We start from the raw sequence: 18482 nt of genomic DNA on the forward strand, positions 1-18482 counted from the left end.
AGCTATAACTCGCCAAACTGATTAGCAACATAGTATCATATGGTGTTTATAGGTTTTGTTCCCGGTTCGTTTTATTTTTGTGAATATTAGTAGTGTGCTGCACGTGTATTCTGAGTTATTTAAGCATAAATTTTGAATATTCTCATGCGATTATTGAAACGTGTTTTTGTGTAACAAAAAGTAAATTTATAAATAAAAATTCATAAAGCGAATGAGAGTATTTTTGTGTTCACTTTAAGGCGTCATTTGTCGTTATAAATTCTTATCTTTTCTAATCAGAATGACATACGTATAATTAATAAATTTTGCAGAATATAAATTAATTGTAGAAGTGATATATTATTTGTATATATAAAAAAAAGAAGTTTTTATATTATCACTTAATTTATATGTGCTTTGCGGTCGTGAAAGGCAGTATTGATTTTACGAATCAAGCAAAATGTGCTCATATTTAGCATAAAAGAAGAAGAGATCTTCACCACTTCTCACTGCCGGCAATACCAAATTGTGGGGACTAGAATCATTTTTTTTTTTGCGCGGATTGCCCTTCTTTTAGGGTGGTCTTTAAATTTTCTTTCATTTTTCATGTTGTAGGTCTTTAAATTTTGCCATTCGACTTGATATCACGAGGTTACGGGTTTGAACCCCGCTCGAGCATAAAAAAAAAAAAAAAAAAATCGCAAGGCGGGGTTTGTAGGGGAACGTATGCGGGATCCGACATACGATCATTAAGGAAAAACTAAAGTTATCTTGCGGAGGGAGTAGACTTTGCTTTGAGGCATATATATATATATATATATATATATATATATATATTTTTTTTTATTTTTTTTTTACTTTTCAAGGCAAACTTATAGTTATGCCTTAACTAAAAGTGTGCCCCATAAGACATAACTAAAAGTATGCCCTATAAGGTGGAACTTTTCCTTAAGGCATAACTAAAAGTTTGCCTTATAAGGCAAAGTCCATGCCTTAAGGAAAAGTTCTGTCTTATGGGGCATACTTTTGGTTATGCCTTAATTAAAAGTTTGCCCCATAAGGCATAGTTCCTTAAAGAAAAGTTCTGTCACCTAAGGCATAACTAAACTATGCCTTGAAGAAAGTTATGCACCCTCCGGCATAACTTTAGTTTTTCTTTAAGAATTTGTATGCCGATCCGACATACACTCCCCATTCTTGCCTTGCCAAATTATTTTTTTATTTTATGCCTGAGTAGGGGTTCGAACCCAAAACCTCAGGTATCCAAGCGAAGGAAAAAACTTAAAGACCACACATATGAGGGACAAAATTTAAAGACCACCCCAAAAGAAGGGCAATTTTGCGAATTGCCCGACTAGAATTACAAAAACTCGTAACAAGGAAATGAGAAATTTTGTTCACCATCTCCCATTGGACCTGGAGGTTTTGAATATGTGTTCCTTATAGTATTTGAATACTACTATTCTCTCCTTTATGTCATCCAAAGCTTTATGCTTGTACACTTGATATCTTGGCGGTCTAAAAAGCAAATGAACTAGATAAATGCAATTTTTTTGATAATTCAACTCCTCGTTTTGACTTTTAACAACCCATTTCTAGATTTGAAACTTTTCATAGGTTCAAATAATGTTTTGGGACTTGCTGGTATGATTCGATTTGGGTTTCAGATTTTTAAAAAGAGAAAAGACATCATTTGACCCCTGAACTTGACACGAAAATTTAGTTTAGCAACTAAACTTAAGTTGTATTTATTTACCCACCTTAACAACTTTCAAGTTAATTAAATACCCCCTTACGTGGCTTGGACCAGTTGAGATCTGGATGTTGTTCACCACTCGCTTGGTGATTGGTCCACGTCATTAAATATTTTTTTAATTATTTTTATTTATTTAGTTTTTCTCTTTCTTCTTCATTCTTTCCCTATTTTATTATTTTATTAAACAATAATTAAAACAAAAAAAGATGGACCCATAGCCCCTATACCTTTCGGCCGATCTCCTCCTCCTAAACCCCCCCCCCCCCCCCGCACCTCCGCATGCTCATATCCCTCTCCTTCTTCCCCAAGCCCCATTGTTTCAACTTTCAAGTTCAAAAAAAAAAAAAAAAAAAAAAAAGACTAATTTTTTAATCATTTTTATTTTTATTCATTTATATATTTATTTAGTTTAGTTTTCCCCTTCTTCTTCCGTCTTCCCTACTTACTTCCTTTTTCTTTCCATCCATGGTAGTTGCACTCATGGCTGATTTTTTCCCCTTTATCATTTTTAATGTCATTTTCACATCTCAGTCATAAAAAATCAATCTTTTTCAACACCCAAGGGGGAAAAACTCCATCTTTTTCAATAACCAAGTTCCAAAATTCAATCTTTCTCAATACCCAAAAATTTTCTGACCAAATCATGAAAACCCAGTTCGAATATTTCAAAATGTAGCAGTTTTTTTTAACCCACACAACAACAACATATCTAGTGGCCTAGATTATCGGAACTTGTCCAGTTATATGCGGCGATTTGTGAACTTTCCGGTGGGATTCCATCGAAATTGACGACTTGAGAAATCGATTCGTTGCTTTTTCAAGTAATTGCTCTTTCTGGGTCTTTAACAAATGAGTTGGGTAATCTAAAAAGCTTGAAATCCTTAGATTTGTCGAACAAGATGTTTTCCGGTGAAATTCCGGTGACATTTACTGGGTTGAAGAATTTAACACTGTTAAATTAAAGTTTCAGGCAACCCAAATCATTTGAACCCTAGAAAAAGAAAGGGAAAAAAATTAGAAAAAGAAGAACAAAAGATGCGAGCAGCTATGGTGGGGAAGGTACGTAGTGGTGGTGGAGGATAAGAAAGAGAAAAGAGAGAAAGAAGAAGAGAGAAAAAAAAAAAAAAAAAAAAAAAAAAAGGAAAAAAATATTAAAAAATTATAATTAAGTATAATAAATTGTCATCCAATTAGAAGAGGACATATGTACAGCTGGAATCATTTTTAGTGTTTTTTTCCCCCTTCCACGCGCTTTTGAGAAAGTCATCACACTTTCTTGCCATGCCACCCGCTAAGGGGGTATTTAATTAACTTGAAAGTTGTTAATGGGGGTAAATAAATACAACTTACGTTTAGTAGCTAAACTAAGTTTTCGTGCCAAGTTCAGGGGTCAAATGATGTATTTTCTAAAAAAATCACATTTCAGCATTGCATACTTTTTTTTTTTTGGTACAGTTGCAGTGATTCGCGATCGGGCAGGCTTAGCGCCTTGCTGTGCTCTTTGTGACCGCAGGAGGTCGGTCTCGTTCGCGCAAGGTTTCACCTGGTTGCTCTTTGCGATCACGTAGGACCTTGTCGTGATTGTGAAGAAGGCTTATACAACTATAAATTGGACAAAATTCGTTTCAATATTTTTAAGTTTTGGGAGCTCGATTTGAGGCAATTAAAAAGGGAATTTTCATCTACAAACATTAGGTGAGTGTTCTAGACACCTAATTTGATTTATACCTTGGATTTTCATGAATTATTACACCTATAATATAGATTAAAGAGGTGAAATTGGGGAATTTTAACCTAGGATTAGAATCAGGTATTTTTGGGGAATTGAAAATTGAAATGGTGTAGAATTAGTAGTCTTAATTTATTTTGAACTATGACCACGGGCTCGGTGTTAATCCTTTGGATTGACTTTAACCTAGTCTAAAATATGAAATTGGATCCACTGGATTGGTTAATATTGTTGAGTATCTTTTTGAATAGATCAAGCCTGTGTGGTGGATTTGGAGCATGGAAAAGTTGTTCGAGAAGGTTAAAGCTAGTTCGGACCGAGGTAAGTTAAGACTTTGACTTAGAGAGGAAATTTCTTCCAAATTGATATTGCCTTAAATATATTATGTATATGGGGTACTGTATATGAGAGGTGATGAGTGTATGTGCGGATTCTAGGATTATAAATGCTATATGGGATAGAGGTTGATGTTGTTATCCGTGCTTAGTATGCCATCTCTTTGTGCAATGACTACTTTGTGCATCTTATCATGCTAGTATAGTGTTAAGGCAACACTCACATATTATCTTAATATTATAGACTATATTTATCTATAAACTAAATGAGTGGTTTTCCTTTATCAATTAACTATTAGGTAAAAAAATTCTCTCTCTAAAAATATTTTTCTCTCTGTATATTAGACCGTTAACCCTATAGCGGTCATTCCTTCTAGCCCCTTTTTTGCGATCGGAGCTCCGACTCTTTCTGATAGAGACGCTGGTGGTCTCACCTCCGGTGACTCAACCAGAAAACACTCATCCCCCAAAAAAACATCTGCTAATGATAAGAATCTGTTGAATTCGACTTACTCCTTTAGTTGTGAAAGCTCCGACAAATCCAAATCCCAACCCTAACCTAAATCGAAATGGCTGAAGATTATCGGCTGACTTTAGTTGGGAAATTCCAAAGGATAAGGCCTCAAATAGAGAGAATCCGATCCAAATTTGCAAAAAAGTCATTGTAAGAGGTAATTTCAAAGTAGGAGTTTACGATTTCAAAACCGTGATGGTTGATTTCAGTAATGAAGATGATCTCAAAAACATTTGGTTTAGAAGATCCATAGAAATTGAAGGCCAAGTAATGTGGCTCGAAAAGTGGACTCCTAATTTTAGGCCGGATGTGGCTCTCCCATTGTTCCGGTTTGGGTGCTTCTACCAGCTTTATCTATACATTGTGATTCATGGCATTAGGTTAAACAAATTGTTAGAACCGTTGGTACACATCTTTCAATGGATATGACCACTGAAAATCGGACTATGCCTAGTATGGCTAAGGTCAAAGTTGAAGTTGATTTGACTAAGCCAAAAATAGTATGGCTAAGGTCAGAGTTGAAGTTGATTTGACTAAGCCAAAAATTAACTCTGTTTGGATTGGAGTGGAAGATGATGATAGTCCTTTCAAAGGTTTTACACAGAAATTTGAATATGAGAATGTGCCGAAGTTCTGTATAAATTGTAAATTACTTGGCCATTCTATTAGTCAATGTTGACATGCTGAGAAGAAGAAGGCAGAGGCTAAGGAAAAACAAAAGGGTGAAGAGGAAAAAGAGGATGATGAAAAAGAAGATGGTAGTGATAATGAGAAACAAAATCAACCCAAAAACAACAATGAAAATGAAAAGAAAGAGAATGATGGAAAACTGAACAGGAGGAAAATGTGGAAAACAAAGTCAAAAGGAAAGAGACCACTGGGAAACGACAACATGCAAAGGAGGTGGAAAAAATTCCTACCATCAATGAAAGGATCAAGACCAAAAAGAAGAAAAAAAGGACCAAAAAGAAACCTTCTATGAAAAAGAATAAGGTGCATTTCAAAAACATCACTGGGAGATCTCACAAAAAGGATAAGGGGAATAAAAGAGATCACAATGGAAAAAATGATCTTACTACTAACAATGATAAAGATATAGAAAAGGATGAGCAACAACAGAAAGAGGGGGAATATCAAAACAGTGAGCATGTGGAGGATATGGAGGATGATAATAAGAAAATTCATGAACATAACATACCAACTCAGAGCAAAAGTGGAAATGAAGACAATAGAGAGAACAATAGTGAACAAAACAAGCAGGAAGAAATGGAAGGAAATCAGGATACTGAAGAGAAAAATGTCAATGGGGACCAATTATCTCAAGAAAGCAAGGCGATGGAATACAAAGAAGAGAATGAAAAGATGGTTCAAGAATCACTAGAAAGAAAAGTGATAGATAAGAAAGAGGAAGTTAAAGGGTATCTCCACTAGCCTAAGCTCCAGAATAAAAAACTGTGAGAGGGCTAAATCTGGTGGTTTATTTAAACTTTGAAGTGGACCAATCCTAATGATGATTTGAAAGGTAACTCTGATGATGAAGTGGAAGAAAGTTTAATTTTAACTTCTTGGCCCTGCCCAAGTTACTAACAATGAAAAAGGAGATTTAGATGAGAAGCAAGACTTGACAGCTGAAAATCATTTGAAGGAGGTAGTTGAAAAAGGACTTTCTCCAGTTAGAAGAGGGAGAAGCATACATAGAGGAAAAAGCAAGAAACCAAAGGAAGTAAGAGAAAAACTATTCCCTCTAGCAAGGAAAAGAGTTCCAAATAGATTTTCATCTCTATGAATTTCATGATTAGTGCAATATTTTGGAATAACAGAGGTGTTAGATCCAAAAAAGCTATTCATCTTTTCAAGATTAACAATAGTGACTTTGTAGCCATTAGTCAACAAAAACAAGATTGAAGGTTATAAGAGACATTTGGGATATGATAACTGTATCACTATTGAGAATGGCAAGCTCTGGTATTTTTGGAGTAAAAACCTAGAAGTGGTGGACAATATTCATGATGAACTACAAATCACTCTCAAATTCAAGCAAATCATTAGAGACCGGTTTGTTTATATAACAATTGTTTATGCCAAGTGCACTTCTTTTGAAAGGAAAGATTTATGAGATAGTCTTGTTGTTATTAGTACCAATGTTGATGGTCCATGGTGCATTAGAGGATATTTCAATGTAATCATGGGCACTGATGAAAAGATGGTGAATTTTTGAAAAATTATTCATTCAATTTCGTTTTTGGCTGACTTTTTGAGGAGAATAGACCTAGAACTTCTCCCAACCTTACAAGGTGAGTTTCTAACCATCCTATGATTAAAATATATCAAAATCACAAGGATTAATACTATATTATCATTCCAATCCGTATATTCTTGAAAATTAAAGGAAGAAAAATTGAAGAGAACTTTTGGGGGAATCTAAAAAAAGGTAAGATCTTTGACCTCTAATGGTGTTTATTGAATGGATTGAGTCTAGTGTGGGATTTGCAAGAGTTTAGAATTCATGGATGAATCATATGAATGAAAGAGCATGATGTTAACTTAAAAACCCTAATTTTTCCAAAAAGGGGGAGATGGGTGGAATTGGATTGAAGTTCTAATCTTTTTCATTCTAATCGATTGTAGAGTGATTGTTGAACCTCGAAAAAACCCATTTGCTAGATTTTAGTGGGAAATTGAAGTATGTCTACTTTTAAAAACGTTTTCTCATGTATGTCTATATTTTGAAATCATCTTTGGAAGTACGAAAGCATGATTGATGGTTGAAAATCCTACTTTGATTGTTTGTACAAGTTTAAAACCCTAGTTTGGTGGTTGTTCTTTGATTGAACTTGTTTTCGAACTAAAAGTGACAATTGAACAATGTCATGTGCGTGTAGGGTCAAGCCCGCATCAAACCTTATACGAATTATACTATTATGATGAACATGTGCTGCCCTAATAAGGATTATTAGACGTATTTTTCTAAAGCTTCAAACTCTAAACATGTTTTCCTTGAATGGGTTTTTCTTGAACGTGAATGAATGATTTGGACATCACTTTCTAAATTGATTATGATTTGAAATGCCTATACTGTGAGAAGATAACTTGAAAAAGGAAATTCGGCTATGAGTCATGATTGATGATTCAGTTAATATGCCATGATATGTATTTGTTTGTGTTTGGGCCTGTATGGACAAGTTGTGCTAGTCCAGAGGATGATTAGCCGTTATGGATCCTAGCGTATCGCTTTTGAGCATTACTGTGTCAGTCCAGAGGACAATTGATCTCCAAGGCATGTAGCCCGGTGCATCTATTACTGTGCTAGTCCAGAGGACGATTAGCCTCCGAGGGATAATAGTCTTGGTGTATCGAATGATTGTTCGCCTGCGAATTGTCATGTATTAAATCTTTGGTTATCTATAAGTTGGCATGTTGATGATTTCAGATTCATGAGTGAAAGACTTAATGCGGTAAACGGTAAATGAGTAAACTCATGGTGTTCTTTGTTATTGGTTTATCTCTGATGATTTTGGTTAAGTTTGATGTTTTACTCTATTTTTGGTTGTTAAACTATTACACATTACTACAAAAAAGACTTTTACAGATAATTATTTAGTGGCAATAACTTAATAGCCGCTAATGTATTCTTTACGGTGAAATATTACTGAAAAATAGATATTAGCTGGGAATAGTTACTCTTGTACTGGCAATAAAAAAGTACGGCTACAAAAAAGAACTAATTCAAGACAATTCTAATTAGTTTATCTTTCCCTCCAACATATTTTCAACCAATTACCCATTCCCTCAGTTTTTTTGTTTTCTCTTAATAATTAAGTTTGAAATTTTAGGGAAATACTTCAGAAAGGGTAGATCTTTCTCATCACCACCATTGCAACCTAACCCAACTCATCCATCTTACTATTGCTGCTACAACTAAATTTTGTCTCACCATCATTCGCCACAAATCCCAAACAAGGAAACTCATCTCTTTCTAGTCTCCCTTTATCTGATTGCATTTCTTTATTAGATTTCAAGCATTATATATGTGTTTCTTTCCTTTTACTCTTTTACGATCCGGTAGCTATATGTGTGTATGTATATATAAATCTTTGTATACATACACATGAATTTCAGTTAATTGTATTCTAATTTGATTCTTTTTTCTCGCTGGCTCACAGTACCTAAGGTAATTTTTCTCCTATTTTGACTTTGGAAAATTGTTTATGGCTTGATTGTGTATTCCCTAAAATTGCGTGTTTTGTTTCTTTTTGATAGTTTAATAGAACTGTGATCTTTTATTTCACCATAAAGGGTCTTGCCTAATGAGTCCAATTCAGCTATTTTTGTTCAGATCATTCTTGAACACATTGGCCTTTTCTTCACTGCGGTATGTTCAATTTCTCTCGTTGGCATTCTTTTTGGTTACTTGACTTTTGTTTTGATTTGAATTTTGGGTCCTATATTTCTTGCTTCTCCTGATTTTTCAGTGCTTCAATTTGCTGGAAATGAAATTTAAGAATTTTATTTGATGATTATGGTTTTCCCTAATTGGCTTTACACAAAATTTTAGGAGTAATATTGAAATGAAATGGGTCCAAAAAATGGAGTGGATACTGGGGATTCACATGGCCAATCCCTACTAGTTCAGGACCTTTTGGTTGCTTCCTCTGAAACTTTCTAATGTTTGATTGAGTATTGAATTGTTCTGCATATATTAGTGTGGTAAAAAATTGAATGATTCTATGTTTGGTGATATTCCATAATTTTTCTGAACATATACCTTTTTTTTTTGCTCTTATTAATGTTCTTCAGTGGATTCTTAATCAAGGCATTGCTTTCGGAGTTCTAGCAAAGCTAGATTAGCATCTCTTTTTCTGAATATCTTGTCTTCTCTTTATGGATGTGGAATGGAAAATTAGAATTTCTCCCTTTTAATGTGGATGAGCAGTAAAATATTAGAATGCCTTGAAATGAGATTATTTTTTTCCTTCATAGCTTTCTATGTCAAAATTCATTTGCAGGAGGTGTGTTGGTCGTCTACATTGTTACTTTGTTATGCTAAATGAAGTGCTATATTGCTGGTTATATATTTCAAAAGTAGTTGAGGTTTTAAAATATGTCGACCATCCTATTCTCAATGTATATGTCTACTCGATCGATTTGGGGGCCCTAGCATTTAGGCCTTTATCTGTCCTGGCTGCAACTGTATGCTCTCTTTTTGAAGGTTGAACCAAGTAATAAAATGGTAATCAACATAAAATAAATACTCGTGTGATTGTAATGACATTTTGAGCTTGACCAGGTTCTTCTTTATAAGATGCTTAATGTAATCTGAATGATAGTTGCTTCACATAGGAAAAGAGGTTGCATAAACAATAAGCACAACTATTTACTATCAAAATAACAAAACAGAATCTTCTAAACCGGTGGAGTTCAAGTTCCAGATAATCTTTTTAGGATGCAACTTAAATGAGCTTAAATAGTGGTCTTGTCTGCTTTATGTTACCATTGGAAGAAGTAGTAATTCGATTTCTTTTCATATGGAATCATGAATAATGATATTTTCATTCACAGTGACTCTGAAAGTATCCATTCTCTGTGACCCATGAGCATTGCACACAATAACCACTAATCTTTTGCCTTTGACCGCACAAAGTCCTAAGGCTTATCATTTTTATGAAGTGCTATGAGGACATGAAGCATTTCTTCTACTAGATCCCAAAAAGTATTTATATCATCATAAATAAATGTTGAATAATGTGGATATATTGTTGAATTTACCAGTTTTCAAAACATATGGATATGTTGTAGATGAGAATTTGTCTAATGAGGTTGTAAAGAAGTTAGACCAAGAGATAACTGAGTTAAATGGAAAACAAAATGAAGAAATGAATTAAGAATTATCATGGATGAGACTAATCATGTGCAAAATTGCTCCTAATGAGTTATCTATGCCTCAGAATATCAATGGAATCTCAATTAAACAGGTAACTCAATTCACAAGTTTTAGACGTTTTTTTTCCTGAAATTTTACTCTTATAAAAATAATATTATCTAACATGTTAATATATCTCAGGTCCTTGATGTGACCATGTCCATGAATAAGTACCAGGAGCACCACATATGGCAGAATTGTCCAGAACCATATGTGGCTTGCAGACCTGAGGGCTCTCCTCCCCTGACTTGGACTCAGTTCTACCAAGCCTTCCTTGAGAAGCATGTGTCTCGGTCTTTGAGAGAGGCGCGTAGGGAGGAGTTTCTACATCTTCGGCGAGAGGTATAAGCGTGGAGGCCTATGTGACTCGTTATACGTATCCCGCCGTTATTCCACCCCCGCCGATTCCTACGGGCACGACGGGATTAGGAGTTTTGTTAGTGGGTTGGTCGGTCCAATTTAGATTCCTTGCCTTCAGATGGAGGCCATGGGGGCTTCCTTCCAGTCCATTGTTGAGCATGCTTCTTTGGTTGAGGCCGCTAAGGCCCGAGCATTTGGAGGGAGTGGTGACAAGAGACATCATCAGACTGGGAGTTATGGTGGTTCTAGTTCGAGAGGCGCCGGTCAGTCTTCTAGGTCGTATCAGCCATATTCCATCTGCCCTATGCACGCAGCTTTGCGGGCATCCTCCTGTGATCCACCCAGACAGAGAGCTCCTGAGAGTTCGTTTTCTCGACCAGAAGACAGGGTTGTTTCATCGGGGTCCTCAGCTTCAGTTTATCAGCCTTCGTCCCCTTTGATCTGTTTTTCATTTGGAGGGGCTAGACATATTGCTAGGAAATGTTCCCAACCCAGACGGGATTATCAGCCCCAAAGGACTCCGACATCATCTGGTGGTCAAGGTGGTGCTTCTCAGAGGGGCGGTGCTCAGTCAGGTCGCGGTGGTTCTCAGGGTTCTAGAGGTGGATCCCAGGCAGCTAGAGGTGGGTCCTAGAGTTCGAGAGGGGGATTTTAGATTGCACGTGGTGGGGCCCATTTTACTCATTTTCCGGTAGGCCCGAGGCAAAGGCCTCAGATGCTGTTATTTCAGGTACCATTTCTGTCCGGCATAAAGTAACATCTGTGTTGTTTGATCCCAGATCCACTTATTTGTATGTGTCTACATATCATGACGTTAGTTGGGATTTACCTTGTGATAGCATAGATATACCGGTTCATGTGTCTACTCCAGTTGGAGATTATGTGGTTGTTGCTCGAGTTTTAGGTCCTGTTTGGTTACTTTTATGGGGTATGATACTTGGGTAGATTTGATGATTCTTGATATAGTGGACTTTGAAATTATCTTGGGTATGACTTTACTTTCTCCTTATTACGCGATATTGAACTGTCACGCCAAGATAGTTACTTTAGCCATGCCGGGCATTTCTAGACTTGAGTGGAGGGGTACTCCTAGTCCCGCTTTGAAGAAGATCATTTCCTTCCTTCAGGGGAAAAAGTTAGTCAACAAGGGGTGTTTAGCTTATCTGGCTCATGTGCATGACGGGATGGTTGCATCTCCACCCCTTGAGTCCATTCCTATTGTGAGTGAGTTCGCGGAGGAATTTTCGTCTGATCTGTCGCGTATGCTACCCGATCGCGATATTAAATTCTGTATTGATTTGGATCCGGGAACTCGCCCTATTTCTATTCCGCCATATCGGATGGCACCTGCAGAGTTGAGACAGCTTAAGGAGCAGTTGCAGGATTTGTTGAGCAAGGGGTTCATTAGACCGAGTAACTCCCCTTGGGGGTGCTCATCTGTTATTTGTGAAAAAGAAAGATGGGACCATGAGGATGTACATTGATTATCTCCAGCTGAACAAGGTTACTATTCGGAACAAGTGCCCGATGCTTCGTATTGATGATCTATTTGGCTAGTTTCAGGGTGCTTTAGTATTTTTGAAGATTGACTTGCGTTCAGGCTACCACCAGTTAAGGATCAGGGCGGAGGATATTCCGAAGGTAGCCTTTCGAACAAGATATGGACACTATAAGTTTCTGGTGATGTCTTTTTTGCTTACAAATGCCTCGGCTGGATTTATGACTTTGTTGAATAGCATCTTTAGGCCATTCCTTGACTCCTTTGTGATTGTGTTTATTGATGATATCTTAGTGTATTCCAAGAGTAGAGAGGAGCATGAGAGCTATCTTCATACACTTTCTTGGGTTGTTGAAGAAGCATAGCTTGTGTGCTATGTTTTCAAAGTGTGAGTTTTGGTTGGAGTCTGGGCATTCTTGGGCTGTGTTGTGTTTAAGGATAGGATTATGGTTGACCCACAGAAGATTGAGGCTGTGAGGGGTTGGGCGAGGCCCACTACTGTTACTGAGGTTTGTAGTTTTGTGGATTTGGCCAGCTACTACCATTGCTTTGTGAAGGGTTTCTTGCTATTGCTTCATCTTTGACCAGATTGACTCAGAAGGATGTTCCCTTCCAGTGGTCAGATGATTGTGAGGGGAGCGTTCAAAAGCTCAAGCTTCATTTGACTTTAGCCCTGATCTTAGCATTACTTATGGAGGGTAAGGATTTCGCGATCTATTGTGATGCCTCTCGTATGGGTTTGGGTGCCGTGTTGATGCAGGAGGGTAGAGTGATAGCTTATGCTTCCCGTCAGTTGAAGTTCCATGAGAAGAATTACCCCACTCATGATTTGGACTTGTTGGCCGTGGTCTTTGCTTTAAAGATTTGGAGGCACTGTTTTTACGGTGTCCGTTGTGAGGTTTTCACCAATAACCTTAGCCTTCAGCATGTGTTTACCCAGAGAGATCTTTGTTCCAGGCAGCCCCAATGGATGGATCTCCTGAAGGACTATGACATCTCTATCATTTATCATCTCGGGAATGCCAATGTGATGGCTAATGCCTTGAGTCGCAAGGCTGTGAGTATGGGGAGTTTAGCTCGTTTGATTGTTGTCGAGCCTCCGTTGGCCATGGAGGTTCAAACTCTGGGCAATAATTTCATTCGCCTTGATATTTTAGCCCTGAGTAGGATCTTGGCTTGTGTAGAGGCGAGGTTATCTTTATTGGATCAGATCAGGACTGATCAGTTTGAGAATACTCAATTAAGCAAGATTCGAGATAGGGTTTTGAGGGGTGAGGCCAAGGAAGCCGTGATTGGCCCTGAGGGAACTTTGAGGATTAAGGAATGCATGTGCGTTCCTCGTGTTGGTGATTTGATTAAGTTGATCTTGTTTGAGGCTCATAGCTTTCGCTGTTCCATTAATCTGGGGGCGACTATGATGTACCGTGATTTGAGATAGCGCTATTGGTGTCGTCGGATGCAGAGAGACATAGTGGATTTCGTTGCTAAGTGTGGGAATTATCAGTAGGTAAATTATGAGCACCAGCGACCAGGCGGTGTACTTCAGAGGAGCCCATTCCCGAGTGAAAGTGGGAGTTGATTGCCATGGATTTTGTTGTGGGTCTTCTGAAGACCCTGGGCAAGTTTGACTCTGTTTGGGTGATAGTTGATCGATTGACTAAGTCCGCTCACTTTGTTCCAGTTTAGGTTTCTTATACCATAAAGAAATTAGCCAAGTTATACATTTGGGATATTATGAGGTTGCATGGAGTTCCTATTTCTGTCGTATCTGATCTGGGTACTATCTTCACTTTCCGATTCTGGAGGGCCTCTTATAGGGAGGTGGGTACCCCATTGGATGTCAGTACAGCTTTTCACCCCCAGACCGATGGCCAGTTCGAGCGGACCATTCAGGTGCTCGAGGACATGTTGAGAGCTTATGTTATTAACTTTAGCAGTCATTAGGATTAACACTTACCATTGGCTGAGTTTGCATACAACAACATATATCATTCGAGTATTGGCATGGTGCCTTTTGAGGCTTTATATGGCAGGACGTGTAGATCTCCGGTTGGCTGGCATGATGGGTTCAAGGTTCGACCTTGGGGTATGGATCTATTAAGAGAGTCCCTTGATAGAGTGATATTTATTCGAGAATGACTTTTGGCCGGTTCGAGTCGGAAAGATGTATGCGGACCGTAAGGTTTGAGATTTGGAGTTTGCTGTTGGTAACCAGGTTCTATTGAAGATTTCACCTATAAAGGGTCTTATGAGGTTCACGAAGAGGGGCAAGTTGAGCCCTAGATATATTAGCCCATTTGAGATTGTTGACCGTGTGGGAGTTCATTCGGTTTTCCATGTTTCTATGCTAAAGAAGTACCACGCCGACGGTGCTTACATTGTTCGTTGGTATTCGATATTACTTGTTGAGAATTTGACCTATGAAGAGGAGCTTATTGCAATCTTGGATAGGCAGGTTCGAAAGTTGAGGTCGAAGGAGATTGCTTCTGTGAAGGTGCAATGGAAGCATCGTCCTGTTGAGGAAGCTATTTTGGAGACTAAGTCCAACATGTCGCGTACCGATATCCCAGGTTTCAGCGATTCGAGTATTACTTTTTCCATCTTCGCTCGAGGACGAGCGATAGTTTAATTGATATCTGATGTAACAATCCGTTTGGTCGTTATAATCTTTCCAACACTTTCGCCCCTCTCCGAGCTTAGTTAGCTCACCTTTGACTCGAGTGGACTGTTGACACGCTCCCCGAGGTATCCAGATTTGATTCAGATGACTTTTTATGAAATTTGGGCTTAAAGCGAAAAAGAGTTGAATCAAAATTGACTTTTTTGGAAATTCGTCAATTTCGAGATGTTTGGATGGTTCTTAAGAAATTGTGTGTATATTTGGTTCGATTCCCAATGCACTCGGATGCATTTTGGGACTTGGGTTGAAAAGTTAGAATTGAGGTATCGGGGTTGACTCGATCAAGGAGACCTCCGTTGGGAATTTCGAGGCCACAAGTGCGTTCGCAGTGTGTTTTTACGTGGGGTTGTGTATGTGGTTTGTGAGCAGATGTCTTCGGGAGTTGGTCGGGATTTCGGTTAAGACTTGGAAAATATGTGGGAATTCTGGTACTGTGTCCGCCGGGGCAGTAGCACAGATGCGGGTCAGGCGGCACCGCGCAGTAGTGGTGGGATGGCCGCTGGGGCAGCCAAGCTTGTTTTGTCCTGACCTTCCCGACTTTCTGAGTGGACATCGGGGCGATAGCGTCATGGAGGACCCGATGCTGCCGTAACGGTATCGGGCCTGTTATTTTCATTAAGTGTGTATTAAAAGCCCTTAGTCTATCATTTATTACCATTACAAAAATTGAGCTCTTGTGAACAGTTCTAGAGGAATCTTGGCGAAAATTCTTGGTGGTAAGTCCTTCTAATCTAAATTCCTTATTCCTAATCATCTTAGAATCCCTCTTTTCTTGTTAGTTCATTAGTAATAGAGGATTGAAAGTGGGTTTAATAGATATCCTACCTAGGCTTTTAAATGATGAAATTGATTGGGTTTTTGCTATATTATGATGTACCTAAGGTTGTTAATCATATGTCTTCCATTATAAGTGTTGAATCCTTGAATCAAAGAGTTAGGGTTTTGCTTGAATTTTGAATTTGCCGGAATCCTTGAGTTAATTTAGAAATTAGTTGATGGGTTTTGATCAACTAGTGTTTAATTGGATATTTTACCCCCAAATTTCCCGTTTTGACCTTGTGGGTCCCATTTTCCCAAATTCTAGTGTTGATTTTTGACCTAATTTGAATAATAGCAATATAGGTATCAATCTTCATGATTTCTAATCTAGATTTCGAATATGCCTATACTTTCTTGATCTTGAGGCTCAGCGGAAAGGCGAAGGCTGGAGCCGATTGTCGGTGTATTACTATTCGGCCATCCGAGGTTGGTTATGGCACCCTTGGTGATACTTCATGTACCGAAGCATATATTTAGATGATATTGTTGAAGACAAAATGTAAACCTTCGAGTATGAAGTTGGGTAGGATATTGTCTTAGGTTGGGCCTTGTTGTGTGATTGGAGTTAGCCACCCTGTTGTGTGGTGACTTGATTGTTCTATTGTTGTTGGCTTGATGCCGCTTGGTGATAGTAAATATTGGGCCTATTGATATATCTTGATCATGATCTTGTAGTACCTTACTTGTTGATGTTTGACACGAGGATATTGTTCTATACGCTTGTGTAGTCTTCCATGATAATTTTGGCGTGCCCGTGTTTTGTACTTGTGATATTGATTTGATTATTGATGTTGAAACATACGTTGCACGCATTCTCATCCTTCATGATATACTGTTGATACATTGTTGATACTTGATGAAACACTGTGATGATTTGGGCTCATTTTTTATGAGAGTGACGTGAGAGTCCGATATCCAATGTTTGTCCCGGAATCGTGGATTAAGTGAGTGTATGGACTCCGCAGGTCCCCTGCGGTGGTGCTGATGCAAATCCTCTGTGGGAAAAGATTCGGAGTCTCATCTGTCTGTTGGGCAAATATTTGGGATGAGTACCACTTAGACTTCGCGAGTCACCTTGGGTTGTGATACGGAGACGTAGAGGTTTCCGTTCGGAGTACATGTGTACACATAATTGCATTTGCATTCATACATTATTGCATTGCATTGCATTATGGCTATTTTGTGATGATCTGATGATTTACTTGTTTTAATTGGATTCAGATTTGATATATTATGACTTAGCACACTTGGGTTTAGCTACTAGAATCTAGGTGGTGACGTGTATTGTTTCTGGCTTGTGATTGACTTATACTTTTTTATTTATCTGCTTATCTTACTTTATTGTCTGAATTATGTTAGCTATAATTAGCCTATGATACCAACCAGTACTGTGATTTTGTACTGAACTGCACTTGCTGCATCTGTTTATGAGCGCAGAGTTCCAGGTTGGATCTTCTTCCGTCTCTCATGGCTGATAGTCGCTATCAGGACTGCTTTGAGTCTACAGGGTGAGCACGAGATGTCCACTGCCTTGAAGACCCTTCTTATTTATGCCTTACTTTTTCTTTCTGAGACATATACATATTGATGTATTATTATATTTTCAGGCTTGCATATTTCACATCTAGATGCTCTTGTATGGATTAACCAGACCCTGAGTGTATTTTCTTATTTCTGCACTTTCTTCTATATTATTATCGTAAGACTTACATGATTTATTCTCTTCCGCTTAATTGATTTATTTACTTCTACTTTTATTATCATTGGGTTGAGGGTTCGCTTATCGAGGTGAAAAAGGTAAGTGCCCGCACCGCTTAACTAAATTAGGCCGTAACAAGTTGGTATCAGAGTGTGTCTAGTAGAGTCTCATGGATCGGTACAATGAATTCCGTACTTATCTGCGAGAGGCTGCAGGACATTTAGGAAATCTCATTTTCTTTTATTCTTTCGTGCTACTTTATTCGAATTGGTATATGAAACAATCAAATTTATCGACTCTTATCTCTTCTCTCATAGATGTGCGAGGACTCGAGCTACCATACCCCGGGGTGGGGTGCTAACCGAATTTCCGGCCCCGGAGGCGGCAAAGGGCCCATTTTATAGAAGGGGTTAGGCCGTCTTTTGAAAGGAAGGGGGGCCGCGGTAGACAAGGGCCCTCGAAATTTTCGTTTTCCCCCGAGACGGGGAAAACCGAGACGGTTCGGGAAGGTGGGGGGCCCTGAAAGGGACACTTCGGAGATTATTTTAACCATTTGCGGGGATACAAAGGGCCGGGGTCTTACCAAACCCGGATGCCCGGGCCCACAGGACAAGCGAGGGTTCACACTGGGGGGGGCCGGGGCCCACGGGGCGAACCTACTGGAGTGGCCCTTTAAACCCATGGGTCCCCGAGGAGCAAACCGGCCCCCGGTGATGTCTTGGCCCAAAATGGACCCTTGACCGTGTCCCGAGGATTTTGGGGAATTTAGGAATTTTGGCCGCCGGGGTTTTTGGGGGTATTTTTTTTGGGAGTTTTGGGAGAAAAATTTTGGGATATGTAAAGTGATGGGGGGGGGAACGAAGACCCTGGATTGATATTTTCCCCTCCCCCGCCGTAGCGAGGGACGTGGGGAGGTTTTTGTGGTTTGCCCCGCGGGCTCTCCCCCCCCGGCGGGGCTTTTTGCCCCCGGGCCTTTAGGAAATGTTTTGGGCCCTTTGAGGGCGGGGGGGAGAGTTTTTTAAATCTCCACAAAAGGGGTAAAACCGGGGAGGCCTATGTAACTTTTATCCATACCCGGGGCCCGTTATTCCACCCCCGATTCCCCCCAAAAGGGGGACAGTTGGGGTTTGTTAGGGGTTACCATTCCTCTTTCTTTCCCTTGGACCATGGGGGTTTTCCTTCCATCCCTGTCG

The 18482-nt window shown here is 38.9% G+C and overlaps 2 protein-coding genes across 2 annotated transcripts; both read left to right on the forward strand.

The window, feature by feature from the left end:
• The first annotated feature begins 4508 nt into the window (after nt 1-4508).
• On the forward strand, nt 4509-5295 carry LOC132038020 (uncharacterized). The gene is made up of 3 exons (XM_059428743.1): nt 4509-4580; nt 4694-4813; nt 5005-5295. The coding sequence occupies exons 1-3, from the start codon at nt 4509-4511 to the stop codon at nt 5293-5295; spliced, it is 483 nt and encodes a 160-aa protein (XP_059284726.1).
• LOC132038021 (uncharacterized) lies at nt 5292-10195 on the forward strand. Its single transcript, XM_059428744.1, has 5 exons — nt 5292-5731; nt 8610-8685; nt 9320-9322; nt 9523-9532; nt 10083-10195. Exons 1-5 carry the CDS (start codon nt 5292-5294, stop codon nt 10193-10195), a joined length of 642 nt encoding a protein of 213 aa, XP_059284727.1.
• Nucleotides 10196-18482: the final 8287 nt, after the last annotated feature.

Source organism: Lycium ferocissimum, chromosome 11, assembly GCF_029784015.1.
Source record: "Lycium ferocissimum isolate CSIRO_LF1 chromosome 11, AGI_CSIRO_Lferr_CH_V1, whole genome shotgun sequence".
NCBI lineage: Eukaryota > Viridiplantae > Streptophyta > Magnoliopsida > Solanales > Solanaceae > Lycium > Lycium ferocissimum.